Genomic DNA, 23332 nt, shown 5'->3' with positions numbered 1-23332 from the left:
GTTAAATCCGGCGATCGTGGGGGCTATGCGGTTGGACCACCTTGGCCTATCCATCTTTGCCCGAATCTTCGGTTAAAATGTCTCCGAACGTCACGTGTAAAGTGAGGCGGTACGCCATCGTGCTGAAACCACAGTTCCTGACGGACGTTCAATGGCACCGCATCCAAGAACAGGACAAATACTTCCTGTAGGAAGATCAAGTACGCGGCACCCGTTAGCCTGGCTGGAAGAAGGTACAGCCCGATCACATGACCGCCCAGATTACCTGCCCACACATTGATAGCAAATCTGTGCTGGAATCCCCAGACATGAATCGCATGAGGGTTTTAGTCTGCCCAGACATGGCTGTTTAGAAAATTGAGAACACACTCCTTAGTGAATTTGCATTCATCCGTGAACGTAATTCACTTCTGTACCTTAGGTAACACCTCATTTGACATGGTTGTAATAATTGATACACTTTAGGTCATCAGCTGATCTTCTGACGTCATGTACTGCCTTCCCGGTTGCATACCAACACAGGCACATCCGACACATTGTCATGGTTGTAGCACGGAAACAGTACTTTTCCGGACATGGGTTCCTATTCCAAATATTGTCTACTCAGTCCCCTCTACTAGCCCTAGAACTTTGTAAGGGGAATTTCCGAGCACCCTGTATAAGTAATTGATAAGTTAATTGATTAACTAATCCAACAAAAGTATCACCCTCTGTCAAGCATCATAGCTACCAGTGCTTACTCTGATGTATTTTATCCTCATTACAAATAACTATTCTACTACATTGCTGTATTATATACATATTCTACACCATGATTAATATAGTTCTGTATTATGTATATCATGCTTACAAATCGCATTATGTAATTACAATAACACACACATTATATGTAAAACATAAGAAAAAATGTAAACCAAAATTGTACCGAAGCACCTGAACAATCAAGGGTTCAAACATAATTGTATGTGTGCATGTAAAATTTTTTTTTTCTTTCTTTGGAAATAATAAATATATTTGCAAAGTAAAAGGGGGAACCAATATTCGGAGCATAAGGTTTATCTTAAGGCAGCAGGGCCTAAGCGCATACCCTTGAATGTATGCAGGTGGAGGTGGGCTACTTCGGGGGTTCCTCCCTTTTATAGTCGAAAGGTCGTACTTTATTGCCAAAAGTGTGTTTTGAAACACCGAAATTGAGAAACAAGCGATGTTTTCGAAACCAATGAAAAGAGATTAAAAAAATAAAAAATAAAAATTTGGACATCCCCCTCCCCCAAATAGTAACAATGACATTAAATTTTACTAATTGTTTATTACATACCTCTAAACTCATGCAGAACTCAAGACATGTATCTCCGATCCATAGGCATGCACAGACCCTCTGATTAGAGGGGGCAAAAGCCTTGAAGTTCAGCCAGGAAAGAAAAACTTCATTTCATCTCGCTGTTTTAGTTTATCGCATTGATGGGTATGCATGCGTGCATGTGTAAAACATTATTTAAATACATTACATAATCAATTCATCTACTCCATAACAAACCAACAGCAAAAATGATATAAATTGTCTCTGAAATGTGCACGCTCCTTTTCCTCCAAACCAAAGTGTTATAGCAGCAACTGCTTGAAGTACTTAGTTGTTCTTACTTCTCTCTGATAATTTACAATGCATTACAGGAAACAAATTGCGGGCGAAGCAAGCAAGAAAATTTTTCGATCCAAAATTTTGCAAATTGAAAACAGTATTAATTTAACAGGGTCCAAAAAATTTTACAGGACCCCATGGCATTCTCTTTTACCATTTTTCTCATTCAGCTTGTTCGCCGCCCAGGGACAACTCCCACCGCCTCCTAGCTACGGCTCTGAACTTGACACGTCTATAAGAGAAGCAAATATTGTAAGTGAAGCGAGCAAGAAAATTTTACTAAATGTATTTTTATTGTATAAAATTTGAAGTTGAGAGGGCAAGTGCCCCCCCTGCAGGTGCTCCTGGCGGTCTGGGAGAAATAATGCAAGAAAGACGTGATAACTAGTTCCATCTTGAGTATTCTTTTGTCCTGCTACTCTTAGATTCTGCTAGTCTTGCTTTCTTTTACTTTTTTACCTTGCTTGTCCCTTCGTGGAAAAAATCTGCGATCGCCCCCCCCTGTGCGCACGCCTATGCTCCGAGATCATAATCCAATTTACAGTATGTTAAAAAAGTAACATAGTACGAGATAAAGCTGCTTTTGACTCCGATGTCACAAGCCGTCCTTAAGGGAAATACCTACTGTGACACCCATGTCACGGCCCATCCTTTAAGGGTTAACATGGAATTCAATCACATGTTGTCGAAACAAGACATCACTGTCAGCCATTTTGAAACAAGTGCCTTCGCTGTTGTTATTGGAGCTAATGATGTCGCACTACCTCAACACATTCAGTAAAGTCTGTACTTTGCAATAATTTACTGTGTTTGTGTGTATTGATGGATTCTGATTTTTTTAAAAATTGTTGCTCTTTATTTTCAGTATGCCCCTCATATTTTCATATGTAGCACAAATTTTATCAATCTTAATTAATGAGACTGATAAGCTACATAATTTTAATTTAAAAAATAATCAGCATATAAATAATAACGTAATATTGCAAATGGATTGAATGTTTGCAAATGCCTTGCATATGATATGAAAACATGTCTGCTACACAGTGGTGTAACAACTATGTGAAAACAAAACTAGTTCCTAGTTCAGTGACCAGAAGGGTTTTCTAATAGGAATTCCAATGGTGTGGGAGATGGCCTTAAATTAACCCTGACTTATTTTATTTTACCAGAAATATTAACTCAAGAAACTTAAATATATCTATCAATATGTTCTTCAATTTGTACTGTAACTTTTTATGGTATAATTTTTCATGTATGCTGGTTGCATTAATTTTTTTTCCAGAGGCACAATAGTCAATTCATATACTGGACAAGACAATGTTTTTTTAACTGCAAGTAGGTCAAGTAATTTTTTATTGTAAAAAGTAATTATTTTCCTAAATTTGTAAGAATTTTTCTTTTCATATTATACAGAAATGAGCCACTCCCAACTTTATCTGGTGGTAATGTAAATATTATTATTAGGAGTCAAATAGATGCCGAGAAGGATCAAGTTGAAAGGAGGATTGAGATAAGAAATCGTAAACGAAGAACATGTTACAGTAGACTTTCCAAGAAATCACGCCAGGGTCGTTTTCTAACACGTTATTGGAAGGAAAAGAGAGGACTTCAAGCAAGAACGTAAGCTTGTGCACAGGATGCATCTTTTATATTTTTTAAAAAGTCTGGATGGCCCTTTAGGTGCATCTATCTGTTATCAAAATGTTAATTTAACTTTGGAATAATACTACGTTCATTTCTCCAAAAGTAGGCATAAAAGTACGTAGTACCTTTCTCACGAATTACTTCCCCTACACATCTTACAAATCAGTCGTATTTTGCAACTTATCTCTGAAGGTGGCAACTGTGTCAACATTGCGAAAGTTTCCTCGCCGTGCCCAGCGAAAATGGGCTCGGCTGGTGTCTTATGATCAGCATGGCTAACCCCAACCCTGCCACCTTGTTCCCTGCTCATGGTGGAAATGTTCACCGCTGAGACTTCTTCAACCCTCTGCATGTGTGTTAACTTGGTTAGGGCAGCTCGGACCGTTGCCTGGCGAGGGTACGAAACAGCTGGCGATGCAGTGAGGAGGTTGGGGAGGTCGTCAGCTTGACCGATTGCAAGATTCAAATCTCCGTGTCTGTAAACTATCAATGTATTAATTTAACAATACTTGGGCGAGGCATGCATTTCTTGTGAGGGTAGTGCCATGGCATAGCGGCTCTCCCCCTTGAGCCGCCACTTGTGGCGAAGTGCATTTCCATTAAAAGACAGATCGTAAACTCGGATTCTCGCACCTGGTTCCATACCGAAAGACTTAACACAAAGGGCATCCCGTGATCCGTGGGACCCACAAGTATCTATTATTCTGAAACTAAAGTGGAGAGAGCGAAGTGAAGTTGGTGGGTCACTTGATATTCAGAGATATGAAGCTACCGAAAATGAGAGGGAAGTGTGTGTTATTGCTTGCAAGAACAAGAGTGTTGTTCTAGGCCAAAGGTCCAAGGGACCATGCAATGCCCATTATGGGTTAAGATTAAACAAGGCCTCTGGGAAAGTTTCTAAATATGAAAATTAAGAATTTTTCAAGTTTAATATTTTCATCAAAGTGAACAATTATTTTTTAATAATATCGATAATCATCTTCCAAGTTGACAGATTAATCATGTGTTGTATTTATGTTATTTTAGACCAATATTCTGCTGTTTTTGGCTAATCTTATGAAGATGAGAGATGATTAGGTGACATTTATAAATGACTCACACCCAATTCTCAACCTCACTTCCATATAGTACACCCTGGACTGCATTTAGCAGACAAACGAGGCTCTGGAGTCTGGTCCTATGGCCAGTATAATCCTTGTAGGGCTGTGTGTGTGTTGTCCTGTGTTTTGTCCTTGTGTGTGCTGAGGGCCCCTTTACAGCCTCAGCTTTTAACCTAAGTCAGAATATTTAAGTCCTCCGACATTACAGTTGTTATGTTAGCTATATTTTTGTTATGATAAGGGGCTGAACTCCGTATAATGTGATGGGTGCAAAATAGCCTAGTGCTGATACACCTAAAATTATAATTCAGTCAATCACACAAAGAATGCCCATGCCAGAACTTAGGTTCAGTTCAAAGTTTATCACTTAGTCTCGTTTGGAACTGGGTTACTGGCGGATACTAATTCTTTAAGACACAGAGAGGAGGGAGAGCTCCCCCCCTCTCTCTCTCCCCCCTCACTTTCTCTTTCCTTTCTTTTCCTGTTCATGTCATTTTTTTTTTCATTTGCTGATATTAATGACTTGAGTTTGAATTTTACCAAAGCTGGGAAGTGATAGTTCTTAAATTAATATGTTACAAACATGCCTGGATCTTTAAATGAAAATGATGCAGTGGACCCTCAATAGTACAGGGTTTGTCCAATAAGTATCGGGATTGATTTTTTCCGGCTAATGGGAAGGGGTGGAGGGCAGTCTCTGTGAGTGGGATCGGTGTTGCAGGATGTCACGTGAGCTAGGAGACCCAGCTCAATTGACTCCGAGCTTTTGGAGTGTATTGGTCGCGCCTGAAGTGAGAGTGTGTGTTCAGTGCTCGCGTCGAGAGTCAAGATGCAGCGAACCATCGAGCAGCGTTGTGCCATCAAATTTTGCGTTAAACTGAACAAATATACTACAGAGACTTTTGATATGATCCGTGAGGCTTACAAGGACGGAGCCATGTCCAGAACGTATGTTTTTTGAGTGACATAAAAAAATTCAAAGATAACCAGGAAGACGTCGAAGACGAACAACGTGCTGGATGTCCGACATCGATCTGAAATGCTGAAAATGTGGTCAAACTGCGAGAACTTCTGAATAGTGATCACCTGTTAAGTGTTCATTTAAATTTACTTAATTCCACTGTTCATTCAATTCAGGGTGGCCACTCACTGGGAATTCCTTGAATTCCGGGATTTATGCGTGAATTATTGGCTCCGGGAATTATGCATGAATTCTACTTGAATTTTTCTCCGTAGACGTGAAAAATTACAACTTTTTAAATCCAAATCCTATTCACGTTTTATGCAAATAAAAATTATTTTCGTAAAATTTTCTTAGTCTTATCAAGTTTATAACCATAGCTAGGGGGCGGTAGGAGTCGGCCCTTGGTGCCGAACTATCTAAATGAAAAAAAAGTTGTAAAATTGATTGATTGATTTGTAGTTTTAAGTCCACTTTATGCACAGAAAGGCTAATCGGGACTGGACCTACAGTTTAAAGTGGGATCTGAACTACTGTGCCATGTGTTGAAAAAATAATTGAAATCGTTTGTTCGAACACAAGTGCTTTAGCACAAACTTCTACCCCCTTTTTGCATAATTTACGAGGATAATAACGTCTTTGATATTACTACTACTACTACTAATAATAATAACAGCAACAACAACAACAATGTTGGTCCCGGCAGGTTCGAATCCCTGCTTGGGCATGGATGTTTGTGACTCTCCATTCATCAATTTCATCATATCACTCATCCCCATCTTTGCAAGTTAGCCAAACGTGGCACAAGAAGCGAAGTAAAATAAAACAAATCAATAATGATAATAATAATATTATAACAACAACATTATTATTAACACTATTATTATTAGTAGTAGTATTAGTACGTTTATCCTGGCACTTTCTCCCCACCCGCTCAGACAAAAATTCGTGGTTGCACCTCTGATTGTAAATAGAAACTCAGCACCTTAAATTAAATACTTTAATTATATTACGTATACCGTTTAATTGAATTGAATTTTTGGATGTTGGAATCAAATAGAGATAGACCCTTTATATTATTAAGATATTTGTGTGTGGATGTTGAGAGGCGGTAATACCTAAGGTTGAAATAGAGAAAACATCTGCTTGAATTTTTGGAGAGTTTGCCTTGAAAACCTGGAATTATACTTGAATTTTATCCTTTTCCTAGAGTAGCCACCCTGCAATTGTGACCAATAATGATTAGGGTCCGTCGCGTCCGAAGGGAGATCGCCGATTCCTGGCTGCTGCATCATGAAAATGCACCCAGTCACACATCACTAATTGTAAGGAAGGCACTTGCCAAACATTGTGCACAATACCCTACAGTCCAGATATGGCTCCCCCCCCCCCGACTTCTTTTTGTTTGACGATTGAGGCGGTCGAAGCAGCTTCGACAGGGTGCCTGAGCAGCCTTGCAGTTGCCGACCTCCAGGGGGCGTATGAAGAGTGGAAAAAGTGCCAGCAGTGGTGCATTGATGCAGGAGGGTCATATTTTGAAGAATATTAACACACTGTACATATATATCTTCAATAAATTTATTTTTATGACTTCAGTCCCAATACTTATTGGACAAAGCTGTATGTTTTTCAGGGTCCAAGGTGAAAAACTACAAATGCAGTAAAAACGTAAAATTTTGGAAAATTTATAACATGCTCTATTTCAACCATCAAGATTGAATATACAATGTAAAATTGAGGTTTCACTGCAGTTAACTTTATATGTACAGCTTTGCATCTTTGAATACCCACATAACCTTGGGTCATTCATTCCATGTCAAATCATCCAGGCCATGTCACCCACCTTCTCAGATTTTGATGAAATTCGGTATACTTGTAGAACTTTTGATGCTGATTCCAAAGGTGCTATTTTTATTGTATAGTTTTAACCCTTTTAGTCCTTGAACCCTTAAAGGACTGGCCGTGATACAGGTGTCACTGCAGGTATTTCACTTAAGGATGGCTAATGACACAGGTGTCACAAGCAGCTTTTTCTCATAGTATGTTACTTTTTTAACATACTGTAACTTGGATAATGATCGGAGATACGTGTTTTGAGTTCTGCATGAGTCTAGAGGAATGTAAAGTTTAATTTCATTGTTGCTATTTGGAGGGGGTGCAATGACTGAAAATTTGTGTTGCAGCCAGGTGGGGTCAAGGTAAGATAACAAATTATTTTTTTGCTCTATATTGAAAAATATTATTTTTCCCCGAAAGTATTACAATAAGTGCATAAATTTTTCCACATTAATGGCAAACATACTAGCCATTATGCGGGTACCTTTTGGAAATTCTCGTCCTGGCGTAGCTTGCATGGGAGTCCGATGAATTTCAAATCTCATGTAAAAAAAAATAGTTGCTTTCCCTTTTTTCTTATTCTAACTGATTACGGATTTTTTTTCCATCAGGATTATAGCCCAAAGTACACTGAACAAAATGAGATATCATTTGTACCTCTAACGTTCTTAGTTCTTGAAATACAAAATTTCATTTAGAAGCATGCAGAATTTCAAATTTCCTGCTGAGAACACACTCGGCTTTAGTGCATTGAAAAAAAAATCCGAAAGTATTAGCAATAAGTGTGTAAATTTTTCCACATCAATGGCAAACATACCAGGCATTATGTGGGTATCTTTTGGAAGTTCATGTCCCTTATGTAGTCTCCATGACGGTCCGATGAATTTCAAGTTTAGTGTAAAAATAATAGCCTGGGACAATTTTCGAAAATTCTGACTGTAGGAAGCATTTTTGAGGAAAAGCGGGCAAACAACATTTTCTGAATGTATTTGATGTGCTGATTACGAATATTTGTTATATGCTTCAATTCGCTAAAAATCAAAATGGCGGACATACGAAATGAGTTCCTATTAACTTTTGAAGGAGCAGAGACAGAATAGTGATCTTGGTGTCAAACATTACGTTTTTGGGTATGCTGAATCCAAATATTATGTTTCCTAATCTGAAATTTTAAACTATGTGCTCCAAATCGCTAAAAAACAAAATGGCGGCCATACGAAATTAGTTCCTATTAACTTTTGAAGTAGCAGAAACAAAATAGTGATCTTGGTGTCATACATTAAGTTTTTGGGTATGCTGAATCCAAATGTTATGTTTTCTAATCTGAAATTTTAAGCTGTTTGTTCTAAATCGCTAAAAAACAAAATGGCGGCTACGTGCATCCATGCTATGTTTCGTATCCATACTTTTGAACTAGTAATAAAAAGTGTAACAGTAGGTTTTTAATACAGAAAAAAAGTATAGAACATTGCTAAAGTAAAGATGCAAAATAATAATATTATTCAAAACATGAGACCATATTGAAATATTAACAGTATCAGTGTTATTAGTGTTAAATATTTTCCATGCTGTCTTCTTACTGATCCCAGCAATGTAGGATACTGTGTCGCATTCTGTTATGGCGTGGAATGGGATGAGAGTTTCGAAGACAGGATCCGTAAATGAAAGCTTCTGCCTGACTTCATGTACTGGAATATTTATATATGTTCCTGCTCGCAACCACAATTTCGTACATCTAATCTTGTGAAATAACGCTACCAATTGCACTAATACATCTGCATCACGTGCTGAGACAACAATGTTATCAGCACCAGAATTAAGACAGTGAACTACAATGCGCGTGTCCGCCTCTTCGTGGTTTGCCTGCAATCCTTCAATAGACAAATCACGATTGTTTGTTTGTACGTCATCCTCCTTGTGAAATCCACCGGAAACCACAAATATTTTGTCTTCAGGAGCATTGTTGATCAAAAATGATTAGAGAGAAAACAGGCCAAATCTTTTTTATTCTCCGAGTTAGCAAGAAAGTCACTGAATTTGTTGGGGATTGGCTTGGATCCATTTTCTATTACTCTCCTTACTAAATGAGCATGTTTCAAGCGCCTATCCCTTGTTCCAGCCTTGATTGAAGTTTCGTTATACCGGTCAAAGGTGACATCAATCCTCTTAAAGCTTCTTCCCATAGAAAGAACAAGGTTAAGAAATACATCTGCCAGTTGACCAAAGTTTAAAAACTCCTGCAGGCTTTCCAAGTGCAACAACTAATGCTTGACAATCTATTATGACACATGACGCAGATGGAATTGATATATCAGGTGGACAAATTACATCCTTGGTCATCACATCAGCTAGAATGGCTTTGTTTCCTGTTCTCAGACTTCCGTTTGTGTTGACAAGGGAGATTGGAATTGGCATTAGTTCATGACACAAAATGCGATTTAGATCCACATTACGACCTGCCTCATAGGCAGTTGCCAGGTGCTGGAGAATATTCCTGTCAATTTTCAAAATGGTTTCCTTGCCACTTACTACCAATTGAACTTCATAGATGAACTTAAAGGTCTTTGAATTTGACTTATGTAGAGGATCACTTAACTTGACTTGTGTGTGACTTTTACCAGGGGCCATCATCCATTCCTTCACGAAGGTGTCTAGCTTTACCTGGCCCAATGTTTCAACTTTGAGGAAAGTATCTTGAATATCTGAAGTAGCTAAATCCTTTGTTTGTGCCAAAGTTCTGGAGGAAGTGATCAGAAACATCTTAAGATGATGGCTCACAGGTGAAGGTCTTTTCAAATTTATAAGTGGATCCATGGTTCTATGTTTCTATCATTCTGAAATAAATAAATAAATAATAAAAAAAAGTTTAGTCATTTTTGTGGTTCTTTTGTTTAAAAAAGAGGGAAAAAACTACAACAGTTTTCAAAAATGTCAGATTAGAAAACATAATATTTGGATTCAGCATACCCAAAAACATAATGTTTGACACCAAGATCACTATTTTGTTTCAGCTCCTTCAAACGTTATTTGGAGCTCATTTCGTATGACCGCCATTTTGTTTTTTAGCGATTTGGAGCACATAGCTTAACATTTCAGATCAGAGAACATAATATTGGGATTCAGCATACCCAAAAACATAATGTTTGACACCAAGATCACTATTTCCTTTCTGCTCCTTCAAAAGTTATTTGGAGCTCATTTCGTATGGCCTCCATTTTGTTTTTTAGCGATTTGTAGCACATTGCTTAACATTTCAGATTAGAAAACATAATATATTTATTCAGCATGCCCAAAAACATAATGTTTGACAACAAGATCACTATTTTCTTTCTGCTCCTTTAAAAGTTATTAGAACCTCATTTCGTATGACCGCCATTTTGTTTTTTAGCGATTTGGAGCACATAGCTTAACATTTCAGATCAGAGAACATAATATTTGGATTCAGCATACCCAAAAACATAATGTTTGACACCAAGATCACTATTTCCTTTCTGCTCCTTCAAAAGTTATTTGGAGCTCATTTCGTATGGCCTCCATTTTGTTTTTTAGCGATTTGTAGCACATTGCTTAACATTTCAGATTAGAAAACATAATATATTTATTCAGCATGCCCAAAAACATAATGTTTGACAACAAGATCACTATTTTCTTTCTGCTCCTTTAAAAGTTATTAGAACCTCATTTCGTATGGCCGCCATTTTGTTTTTTAGCAATTTGGAGCACATAGCTTAAAATTTCAGATTAGAAAACAATATTTGGATTCAGTATACCCAAAAACATAATGTTTGACACCAAGATCATTATTTTCTTTCTGCTTCTTCAAAAATTATTTGGAGTTCATTTCGTATGGCCGCCATTTTGTTTTTTTAGCGATTTGAAGCACATAACATCAAAATCGAGAGTGGCAAAGAAAATATTCAGAATCAGCACATCAGTTACATTCAGGAAATGTTGTTTGTCCACTTTTCCTCAAAAATGCTTCCTACACTTTTTACAGCCACATTTCTGAGAATTTGCACCAAGCTATAATAGTTATTTCCCCTTTTTTCTTCTTCTTCTAACTGATTACGGAATTTTTTTTTCCAAAAGGATTATAGCCCAAAGTATACAGAACAAAATGAGATTTCATTTGTACCTCTAACGTTCTTAGTCCCAGAAATATAAAATTTCATTTAGAAGCATGCAGAATTTCAAATTTCCTGCTGAAAACCTGCTCGGCGTTAGTGCAAATACCTGGTAAATCAGCCTCGACATGTCATTCAAAGTGGAGCCACATGTGGTGTATATGGAGATTTTGAAAGATAGGTAATAAAACTGACGTTTTTGGAATCAACATCAGAAGTTCTGTAAGAGTTCTGAATTTCATCAAAATCGGAGATGGTGGGTGACATTTTCACAAAATTCTGGATGATCTGACCATTTATCTTCAGATTGCAATCTTGCACATTTAAACATTCTGACACCCAGTTGTTGTTTACGATGTGTCATGCAGATTTTAACACACCTGTGAAATTGTAAAAATCTGTAACTATTTAAATATTTGTAAATGCTCTTTCCAAGGTTGTTTCTTGCTCTGTAGGCGGAAATTCTGAGGTCAGTCCCCCCCCCCCTCCCAATGGCTTTATTTCTTACATCACACGAAAGGGCTTTTGCCCTAGTGGGTGGGGCTGGGCCAGTTATCATGGATATATAAACGCTAGTGTTCCAACTCGAGGACAGAAGATGTTGAGTTCAGCATTCAGTTGGAGAGTGCCAAGTTGCTAGTTTTGGCTTATGAACCCAATTTTTTAGGGACTCTTCCATGATAAACTGTATGAGAGCGTTAGTGCTATGATAAATAGTGCACTTGTATTATGAATTAAAACTTACAACAACACTTAATTAAAGAGAGGACTGCATAGGAAGTGCTGCGTGATAAACTGCGGGAGCAGCTAAAAGTGCAGTGTTAGTTTATGTTTGAACATTGATAAAAATTACTTCAACTGTTTCTGTGAGTCTTAGTCTGCCCACAAGATGGTTGGACTGAGTATTGTCTAATGAATCTTAAAAAAATATATACTCCTTTCGTTCCATAATATGGTATAGAAACGTGTCCTTTATGTTGTTCCACAATATGGTATAGATATGTTACATTGTAAAGCATTAGAAGGTTAGGCTGTATGTTAGGTATAGGCTGCAATGTGGTTTACAATTTCGTACTCATAATAATGCATTTTATTCCACATTATTCTGTAAATAGAGATACATTTGCGAACAATACATGGTACAGTTATGTGGCAACATATGGTAAGCAGATGCTACATGATGGAGTGGTATATGTCAGCTACATTTTGCTACAAAAGCTGGTACACAGGCCACGTCAATGTGAGGTAAGTGTTTGTTATGCTGCTGCTATTGCTTCTGGTTTGCACTGGAGGGACTGAGGCACTGTACCTTGCTGCCGTAGTCTGGCTTTTCCCATATGAGGTATGCTGTAACCATTGCCCCCCTGTTGCATCAGACATTCCATGCACTTTTGCAAGGTGAGAAAACATTGTCCAGACTGTCCTTGCTGAGCTGGTCAAATGCCTCGTTAACACAGTCAATAAGTTCCTGAACCGTTCGTGGATTCTTCTGGTATTGCAAGGACTGGATGCAATTGAAAAACCCTAAATCTAGCACATTCAGGTCAGGGCTGTTAGGTGGCTGTCGCCGGAAGGAAATAGCCCATCCATCTGTCTGGGCTGCAGAGAGAATCGCCGGATCATCGTCAGAACAATGGGGTCGTGCATTATCCTGTTGGATAACAATTGTTTTCTTCTTTCACTTCTGCGTAAACTTTGCATGTGTTGCTGGAATGGCATTGTTGATCAGCATTGCCCGACATTCAGTTTGTGTCAGTGATAATTTTGGGGTGTACAACAGGGGTGCCACGTGATCTGTTCTTACTGTTTCTCTTTGCCGCCAGAGTATCAATGAATAGTGAAATACCAATTCAACCATGGAACCATTGGTGTCTACTCGCCTCCCATCTGGGTCGTGCAACAGCTGCCATGATCATGACCTTGGTAATGAAGCGTTTACTTTGACATTGACATTGACGTGTAGGGGGCTCCTCATCCAAAGTGAGGTAGTACGTCTGTTGAACTTTCGTCAAATAAAACCACTTCTCATCGAAATGTATGTAATCATATATAGTCTTGAATTTCCCATCAAGTTCGACCATGGACAAACAAAACTGTAAGCGTTCATGTTTGTTTTAGTCTGTTAAATACGGCTTTACTGTGGATGAAACCCTCTTCAATGTGCCTTCTTTCAAATACCTAAATAGAGTTGTTTGCGGGATTCCAATTGTTCCACGTTTATGCAGAGAGGTGTCTTTGATTCTGTTCAATTCGACAGAATAGTCCTCGTGCTTGCGCCCGCACTTCGCCTTCTTCATGCTCCTAACATCAGCATACTGTGCCTTAGCATGATGCCAAATGTGTGAAATAGTTAAAGGTGTTACCTTGAATTTCATTGCAGCTGTCTTAATGGCACCCTTCTTTAAGGTACCATTTGCCTTAAAATGTAGTAGGAATTGTAGAGTAGCACTATGACATTCGACTCGTAATTATTGTGCTTTGGTGTTTCTACTCACATTTGCCTCAGTTACTGGTGTGTTTCGTCATCCTGGAATGCCACAACGAGTGCCCACTTGACTCACGTCCATACTCAGCTCCGTATCTGTTTCTGTTGCACGGCTTGTAGTACGCTTTGCACAGTGAACGTCTGACTGGATGAAGGATCACTTCACTACTGCACACAATCATATCCAACCACTACTCGGATGTGCATGTGCAATAAATCAGCGCATTCCTCCTGTTTCTATACCATATTATGTAATGGAGAGAGTATGTAATAATTGTAATACAACTATTTTATATGCTTAACTGCTATGTATGCAAATATAACAAAAATGTGCAACTTTTGCACATATGCAAAGTTTATGAAACATCAGACAGGCACGTTTTAAAAGACTGTTGTACAAAAATGTGTAAGGATCTTTATCAGATGTAATTTTTGTTTATGTTATTATTTTTGTTCATTTTCTACTTTTATACATTCCAATGTAAAATGGCTAATGCTGTATTTGGAATTCTAGATAAATGAAATAAATATGTAACCTAAACATGCTGCTTTGTATATATGCAAAGTTTAATAAAATGTATATAAAACATTTTATTTATAACATAGAATTTTAAAATTACTTTTTCAGTATTTTCAATGTCACAACAATTCACATAAAATACAAAAATTTGCACATTTAAGGGTTAAATTATGATCTCATAGTTTGAAGAAGTGTAAGTAATTTTAAATTTATTTTACAGGGAGCCAAATGCAAGCGAAATCCCACCTACATGCTCACAAAATGTCAGCACCTGCAAGTATTGCGGAAAGTCTTTTCCCGATAAAGACAAACTGAGAGAACACTTGGTTAGCCACTTTGCGGAAGGGAAATTTGAGTGTGACACTTGTGGGAAAAAGTTTTCTCTAAGATCGTGTTTATTATCACATCTTTCATCCCACAGAAAAGTCCGTTACAAGTGCAGTACTTGTGATACAGCTTTTTCAGAGGAAAATGACCTTCTAAATCATTTCAAGTCCCATGCAAAAGATTCTGATTACAGATCTTCAGGCAAAGAATTGAATCAGGAACAGCCAGGGCAAGGAGATGGAGAAATGTAAGTAAACATATTGTATTTAGCACACAATTATTTCTAACAAAGCATGTATTTTTATCATTGTGTTTGACCACTTTCATAAGTAAAGCATTTATTTTAAATTTACCATTTGTAGTTTATAGTTGTGACAAATTTTATTAGACAATGTATTAACCTTTTGGGTCCCAAGCATCTTAATCGAGATGCTGTGTCAAGGTCATAGTTTTTACGTTATAACTTTTCTATTTTTGGCTAGAATTTTGATTTATACGTGGGCAGATCGGAAAGTAACGCATAATAATTTTTTTTCGCAAAAAGTTTAATATGTAACAAAAACCAAACAAATCACAAATGAACTGACATCTTTGACCTACTTTTCTACATAGTCACCAAGTTTCTCAACACATTTCTCCCATTGTGGTACCAGTTTCAATATGCCCTGTTCGTAGAAGTCCGTTTGGTTGGAGTTTAGCCATCTGCGGACTGCTGATTTCACTTCCGCATCTGTCGCAAAGTGTTGGACGGCCAGGAATTCCATCTTGGGACCAAACAGAGGAAAGTCCGATGGTGCCAGGCCCGGACTGAATGGTGGATGCTGGAGCACCTCCCACCCAAATTCGGTGAGTTTCTCACGAACAGGAGCAGCAACATGGGGACGGGCATTTTCACGAAGAAGTTTGACACCATCAGCATGAATGTTGCGGCGTTTGTCACGAAGGGCACGACGCAACTTAACCAAAGTTTTAATGTAGACTGCAGCATTCACAGTGGCCCGTGTTCAGCAAAGTCCACCAATAACACACAAAACATGTCCCAGAACACTGTCACAAGCACTTTCCTAGCAGATTGAGTCACTTTGAATTTTTTTCGTACTGGGGAACCAGCATGTTTCCACTCCATAGAGGCCTGCTTGGTTTCGGGCATGTAGTGGTACGCCCACGACTCATCACCAGTGACGATTTCTTTCAGAAAGTCATGCCCTTCTGTGGCGTAACGCGTTAAGTGATCCATGTTTGTCATCATTCGCTGGCCCTTGTGGTGGTCTGTCAGGATCTTAGGCACCCAGCGAGCACTAACTTTACGGAATTTCAACGTGTCATGAACAATGTGGTACACCGCACCATAGGAAATGTTGAACGTATGCGATAAGGTTCGCAGGTGCACACGCCCGTCATTCACAATTGCTGCCTCAATGGCGCGGATATTCTGCGGAGTAGAAGCTGTAACCGGCCGCCCGGAGCATGGCGAATCACTAAGGTTCACACGGCCCTCTTGAAAGAATGCACACCACCTGGAGACATTGCTACGGTCCAGACAGTCGTCCCCACGCATGTCCCTGTGAATTTCACTCGGTGTATGGTCTTTGGCTCACAAAAATCGAACTTCAGGCTTCTCTCGCTAGAGCTGCAGAGGGGAAAAAAATACCCTCTGTGGTGCAAACTTCAAACTCTCTCGTCGTACAATTTCAGCATTCCAGCTGAACAGAACAGAAATGTTTCTTGCACTTTTTTTTCTTCATGAAAATGGAGGGGAAAAGGCAAGAAAAGGGACTTCTCTTTTGCGTCTCTTTTCAAGGAAATATTTTTGCCGACAAAGGAAGACCGGCTTTGTTGTTCTAAAGCAATGCTTTTCACTCCCGCCTGGTAACTGCATTCAAAGGAAGCGTGTTTATCAGTATCCGATGTCAAAATGAAAGTTTTCCTTGCGGGCGCAAGCAGGGGGTGGGCGTGGGGGGAGGGGGAAGACTGCTTGTTGAATCTGCATTGTGAGAATGGAATTTCGAGGCACGCTGAAGGAAACCTTTGTTTTTGAGCACAAGTGTTCCACAAGTTGCAACACAGGTTACCCTGCATTGTCTAAAAAATAGAATTTCAAGCAGCTGCAAGAATCGGCACTCATTTTTCACTGTGTTCTAGCTTTTCGTCCGTGAAAGTTGTGCGTAGGTGTGTGTCGTTTTGTGCCCAAGTGCGAGGATATTTTTTGAGTGAAGTGACATAATTTTTTAAAATTATTTTTGGGGGTTTCCTCCCTTCCCCCTCCATACATACACCAAATTTGCATAAATTTTGCATTTTGTGCATTTTGACATCCTTTTTTTGGGGGGGAGTGGGTGGAAACCCCATTTTTTTAAAAAAAGTATTTTTCAGGGGATTTCTCCCCTTTCTTCCTCCATATGTACTCCGAATGTGCATAAATTATATATCGTCAGAATCTGTGATTCATTCTGCGTACAATGGTATATCTTTCATATCTCTAGGGCATTTAGTTTCTGAGCTATAGTCATTTCAATGTAACTTTGCATTTTGCTCTATTCCGAAGCTTGAGACAGTTGAGACAAGCCTTTCGTTTCAGGGATACAACTCGCGTTACATTGGTCATATGAGAATGATGCAAATATTTTTTTCTGTTTCTTACATGCCAGCGATAATTTCTATGTGCATTTTGAACTTTTCATATCCTTTTTTTTCGGGGGCAGAGGGGAGAAACCTTATTTTTTTTTAAAAAAAAACTATTTTTCAGGGAATTTCCCCCCTTTCCCACTCCATATGTATGCCGAATGTGCATAAATTATATATCGTCTGAATCTGTGGTTCATTCTGCGTACAACGGTATATCGTTCATATCTCCAGGGCAAATAGTCTCTGAGCTAAAGCCATTTCAAGATACCGCTGCATTTTGAAGCTTGAATCAGTGGCGTGCTGACTAATCCTTTTGGGGGTACAACTCACGTTACATTGGTCATATGATAATAACACAAATATTTTTGTGTTCCTTACATGTCAGCGATCATTTTCATGTGCATGTCGACACTGTCATGTACTTTTTTTCTTGGTGGGGAGGGGGCCCGGGCCCATTTTTTCCCGAAATTTTGGAATTTTGAGAGTTATCCACCTCCCCCCACTACATATACACCGAATTTGCATAAATTTCATATAGTCTGAATCTCTGGTTCATTCCGCGTACAACGGTATATCACTCCTCTCTCTAGGGCAATTAGCCTCCGATCTACACTCATTTAATTGAAACTCTGCATTTTGCTCAAAATTGGCTCGGGACCAAGGGGGTTACATTTGAAAATGGCCTTGGGGTTAATCATGTTGTTTTTGTTTTTTTCGAATGTAAATGTCCATTACAGTGAAACCGCATTTTTACATTCTCAGATGTAATGGTTTGTTATTAATAATATTTCATATTACATTATCCCACATATTCAATAATCAATCTTGATGAACCCCAACATAGCAGGTTTGGCCTTTTGCCCAATTTTTTTATGAAAAAGCCCAACTTGTAAAAAAACAAGTAAAACTGGGTTTCATTGGGTTTTTTAGGTTATGTTTAAAAATATATATTGTAAAAATTAAATTAATTTTTTCCTGGTAGTAATGTATTTGAGCATTGAATTTGTATTGGTTTAAGTAGACACAATTGGACAGTTCTAAATAATCTTTTGAGGCTCGAATCATCATTTGAGGCTCGTCGTAGCCTTTTATGATGTATATTTTGAGGGCACAGAGTTGGCAACACTGTGGGCCCTTACTGTAGCCTTTTATGAGGGGGGCCTATTGCCCCCTGTTTACATCTGGCAACACTGCCGTAGATTTTTTGACAGTGTTGTTAACCTACTGGGTTTTTCACTGTAAACTTTCATCAAAGGGCCTGAGGGGTCCATGTACTTTTTATGTCTGGCAACACTGTTGGGGGCCTAGTGTTGGCGACCTGTGGGCCCTTACTGTAGCCTTTTATGAGGGGGACCTATTGTCCCCTTTTTACATTTGGCAACTCTATAGGATGTTCCTTCTTTGAGGCTTGGGTTTTGCCAACCCATCCGAAGAAAATTCCACTATATGATCTTTCACTGGCTAAGCTAACCTACAAATAGAAATTGGCAACACTGACGAGGCTCGAATTATCATTTGAGGCTCGAATCATCATTTGAGGCTCGAAATCATCATTTGATGCTCGTCGGTGTTGCCAACCCACTCTACAAAAATTCCACTATATTTTGAAGCCTTTCACGGTGTATGTTAACCTCACTAGCAGTGTTTCCTACTAGCAGTGTTTCCAACTTGTTGTAGCCTTTCACGGTGTATAATTTTTTTAGCTTTTTGTGTGTGTGTGAGTGTACGTGTGCCCGAACAAAACGTAGCCTTTCACGATGTGCCTTTGATAATGTATGTTAACCTCACTGGCAGTGTTGCCAACTCGCTCTACAAAATACTAAACTCGCTGAAATTGGCTTGCTCGAAACTAATTGCTAAATATAAAATAAAATAACAATGCCTATGAACCTGTTTGGCTTCAGGAAGCAGGCTATGGAGGCATTCGCCCAAAGCGCACCGTCGCCACCTGCAAGCTGGGACCTGTTACCCTCCCTATTATCTAAACTCAACGGTTTGTTGATTATACACTTGAATAGCATCCTGACCCAGTACGACGAGGATGTGGGCAAGACTTTCTACATATTCAACAACAACTTGAATTATTACCAATTCCCCATCTCCGGCAAACTGCAGTTTGACATGAATCCCAAGAATAAAGGAGAGGCCAAAATTTCCTCTGGCAAGAACATCTATCGCATCAAACACGATAGGATGAACAAGCAAGCAAGCAAAATATCAACAGCTGACAAAACTGTACGAAGGGCTGAGCATAGCTACCTTTGCCTCCGAAGTAATGCCACTAGACTGCTGCCATGAAAATTCGGTGGTGGTCTTCGACGATGTGATTTTGGAGAACCAGAACGAGATTCGCAATTTTTTTACTCAGGGGCGGCACAGAGGCATAGACTGCTTCTACCTTGCTCAGACCTTCTCCAAAATTCCCAAGCAGCTTCTCCGAGACAATGCTAATTTTATTTGCTTGTTTCGTCAAGACCACACCAATTTAAAACACGCCTACGATGATTATGTAGGCGGGGACATGAACTTCAATCAGTTTTCTAAATTTTGCTCTTCATGCTGGAACCAAGATGATTTCGGATTTGCCACGATAGACATGACGAGGAAACCTAATGACGGAAAGTACAGAAACAAAATTAACAATTTTCTAAACGTTGCGACGTTACAAGAAACGTCTTGACGTATTATAAATAACAAATGATGAAACGCAAACTCGCAGACGACAACCTGAAGCTGCGCGACTACCTGGCCAAACGCTTCAGGGGTTGGAAATCAGAGAATCGCGGAATTTACGAAGAGAAAAAGCGACAGGACCAACCTATCATCGATGCTATAAGTGGACTAGGTAAAGACATCAAAGATGTTACCGAGCAAAACAAAGATTTAATCAACGAGCTCGTGCCACTTGCTGCTCGAAATTATGCTGTGCCTACACCGATATCCAGTATTCACACTACCCCGTTCGAACTTGGAGCTGCACCTCTGAGACGTCAGGTTCTAGGCAGTACCTCTTCGGACAAGGTAGTTGAATTAGGTCTGTTGGCGAGAGATTACCTGAGCACCGGGAAATTTGAAAAGGACGAGGTGTTTGGATTGTACCCCTCTGTGGAACCTAACGAGGGTGTGGTTTGGAAAATTGGGAAATCGAAAGTCACGTTCGAAGGTGACGACGTGAAAATTAATTTGGGCGAGAAAAACAGCTGGACTAGGTATCCTGGCACTGTGGGCCTGTGGGAACTTATCACCAAAAAGCAACCTAAAGATTATACAGACGAGGATTACCAAAGTTACACAGAAATTTTAATCATGACGGATGCCCTGTACCAAAACAACGATGCAACACAGAATCGCGTAAAATCAAGCAGTGGAGAAAAATACAGGAACCTCATCAAGCCAATATGGAACCAAATTAAAACTGGCAGCGGTGTCAAACTCTACAATACCCTACCTAAAGAGTTTGTTTGGGTAGACGACGTAAGAAAGCTTGTAGATCGATTGCTGGTTATCGCAGGTGAAGAGAATGCAGGTAATCGCAACTTTCACAACGAGAAGGTGGGCATCATGGACATGATTAGCACCAAGCTTAGCAACTTCATTGTCAACGACAACAAAGGTATAGGTTACCTTATCAAAATCATCAACACCCTGCCTCCCAAATTCTGGAATGTGGCCGAGGGTCGAGGTCTCGTGAACGACATCATCAACAAGCTACCCTTCGAGATGCACCTGCCAGGTTACCAGTACTGCGGACCGGGTACCAAACTCGAACGACGACTGGAGAGAGGAGACAAGGGAGTGAACCCATTGGACGCAGCATGCAAGGATCACGACATTGCTTACAATACTCACACTGATCTCGACGCGCGTCACGATGCAGACAGAATGTTGGAGCATGCCGCGTTCGGGAGACTTGTTAGCAGAGACGCCTCGCTGGGTGAACGGGTTGCAGCATTGGGTACGACCATTGCCATGAACACAAAACGAAAATTGGGGTGGGGGCTGTAATTAAATAACACACGGATTACAGAGAGAAAAATTTAGCAAAAAAAATATCTACGCATATAACAGACTTACCAACTGAAGTGTTATGCAAAATATTTATATTTACCTTTGACGATAGTCACGAGGATGTTAAAAAGCTTATTGATTTAGTTAAAATAACACCACAATTTCGCTTGCCCTGTGAAATGCTACTTCTGGATCATCTGAGAAAAATAAGCGGTGTGAAATCTTCTTCTTCTCCCTATGCTCTTTTTCGGGCTGCTGATGAAAAATTGGCTGATAAGATGGACGAACTTCACGAGTGGAGACAGGGGAGGAGACGATATACAGACGACTGGTACGCTTCAAATGCAGAAACCAGTAGGATCATCGATCACCTCATCGCATTAGGCAATGCCGAAACTTTTTTCTATAAATAACACAAATAACACACTGTAAAAAAATCTACGAGACCAAAAAAAATATTTATTCGATATGAGTGAAAAAATTAGTGACGTCCAGGCATTAAAACAAATGCTAAATTTGTCAGTCGAATATATAAAAATTCAGGAATTGGAAGTGGACAAACCTTACGCAATAACTTCCGGTTCAATTGTTGCAACCCAGTATGGTCCCAAAGTACGTCTGTTGCTCAACGGACAATACAGTCTATTTTTACCAGATCGATACGTTAGCATGTTATCCGACGAGAAGCTATCTATTTTAATCGAGAGTAAAACTCGAATCGTGTACAAGGGGACAAAAGAACTTCTTGGTAAGAAAACAAAGCACATAATAGAATTTGTTTAACGGTTGCGTAGTATATATAAATAATATGCCGTAAAAAAATTATACGAGAGGGAAACAAAAAATCTCGGAACATATATAAAATAACATATCGTAAAAAAAAAAAATACATCATGAAGCCCAAGGGCGTCGTGTACCAGATACCATATTCGAATCTGAAAACGCTGGGTGCCCTCGATGGGTTACTCGCCAAAAAACAACTCGAGAAGAAACGTTCATGCTTGTCCAAAGGACACGGAATGAAATTGCTGCTCAGCACTCCACAATTGAAAAAGTTGCAGCATTCGCGGAAGCAGCAGAAGATTGGAGGTTTCATATTCAGCATTCCGGCCATCTTGGCAGCTTTGGGTGCAGTGGGCAGCTTGGCTGGAGGCAGTGCCGCTATCGCCAAAACCGTCATCGATGCAAAGAAGAACAAGGCCGAGCTGGAAGAACAGAAACGTCACAACCTGGCTATGGAGAAGAAGGGGAAAGGTGTGACCAAAAAGCAAAAAAGCAACCTCGATGCTTTGAAGAAATATAAAAAAAGAAAAAGCCCTGTCCAACTTCGATATTGAATCTCTGATCGAACCGTTGGGAATAAGGAACTTCAGGGGTGTTTTCATGTCCGATTCTCTACCCTCTGCTGTGAAGAAAAAGGAGTATGGCGTGGTCAACCTGGACAGTTACAAAAATCCTGGTACACATTGGATATGCTACCTCAAAATTGACGATAACAATGCATTTGTTTTCGATTCGTTCGGTGGCACACCGCCTGCCAGGTTGGTGAAGTATCTCAGTGTTGCCAACCTCTACTACAATGACGAACGCATCCAGGGTTTCACCGATGTTAACTGCGGCCACCTATGCCTTTCCGTTCTCGCATACATGTCTAAAATAAATAACCCGTCAGTGGAACATTTTCAGAAAGCATTGTGGTACCTAAAACACCATGGGAGTGTTCCATCTCACCAGCGAGACTTCGGTCTTGAAACTCGCGTTGCATGACGACATCATCTATCCTAAATCTATTGCTCTTCGTGCATTCTACAGCATGTACCTCATACCCAATGTCACGGAGCACAATAACAAAATTACTGTTGGAAATGAAAAAATAGTTATCACGCCAGGACAGTACAATCTGTCTACCTTGCAAGCCCAATTGCCAAGAAATGTACTGCTATCTCAAAATTCTGTAACTCACAGAGTTGAAATTGTGTCTGCTACGGAAACAGTAGACCTAGGCACTGTTGGAGAGCTTCTGGGATTCGAGAACAACACAAAGCTCGAACCTGGCATCAAGC

General features: G+C 39.5%; 1 protein-coding gene across 1 annotated transcript in view; it reads left to right on the top strand.

The window, feature by feature from the left end:
* Positions 1–23332, top strand: part of LOC146000573 (uncharacterized) — a 67305-nt gene that overhangs the window by 27513 nt on the left and 16460 nt on the right. Inside the window, exons 3-4 of the mRNA XM_083138324.1 lie at positions 3053–3259; positions 14530–14883. Coding sequence (XP_082994450.1) covers positions 3053–3259; positions 14530–14883 — 561 coding nt within the window. The remainder of the gene's footprint in view (positions 1–3052; positions 3260–14529; positions 14884–23332) is intronic.

This window comes from Lepisma saccharinum, chromosome 16 (assembly GCF_977018435.1).
Source record: "Lepisma saccharinum chromosome 16, izLepSacc3.1, whole genome shotgun sequence".
Taxonomy (NCBI): Eukaryota; Metazoa; Arthropoda; class Insecta; order Zygentoma; family Lepismatidae; genus Lepisma; species Lepisma saccharinum.
The sequence above is the reverse complement of the archived record's forward strand: the minus strand, read 5'-3'. Positions and strand labels throughout refer to the sequence as shown.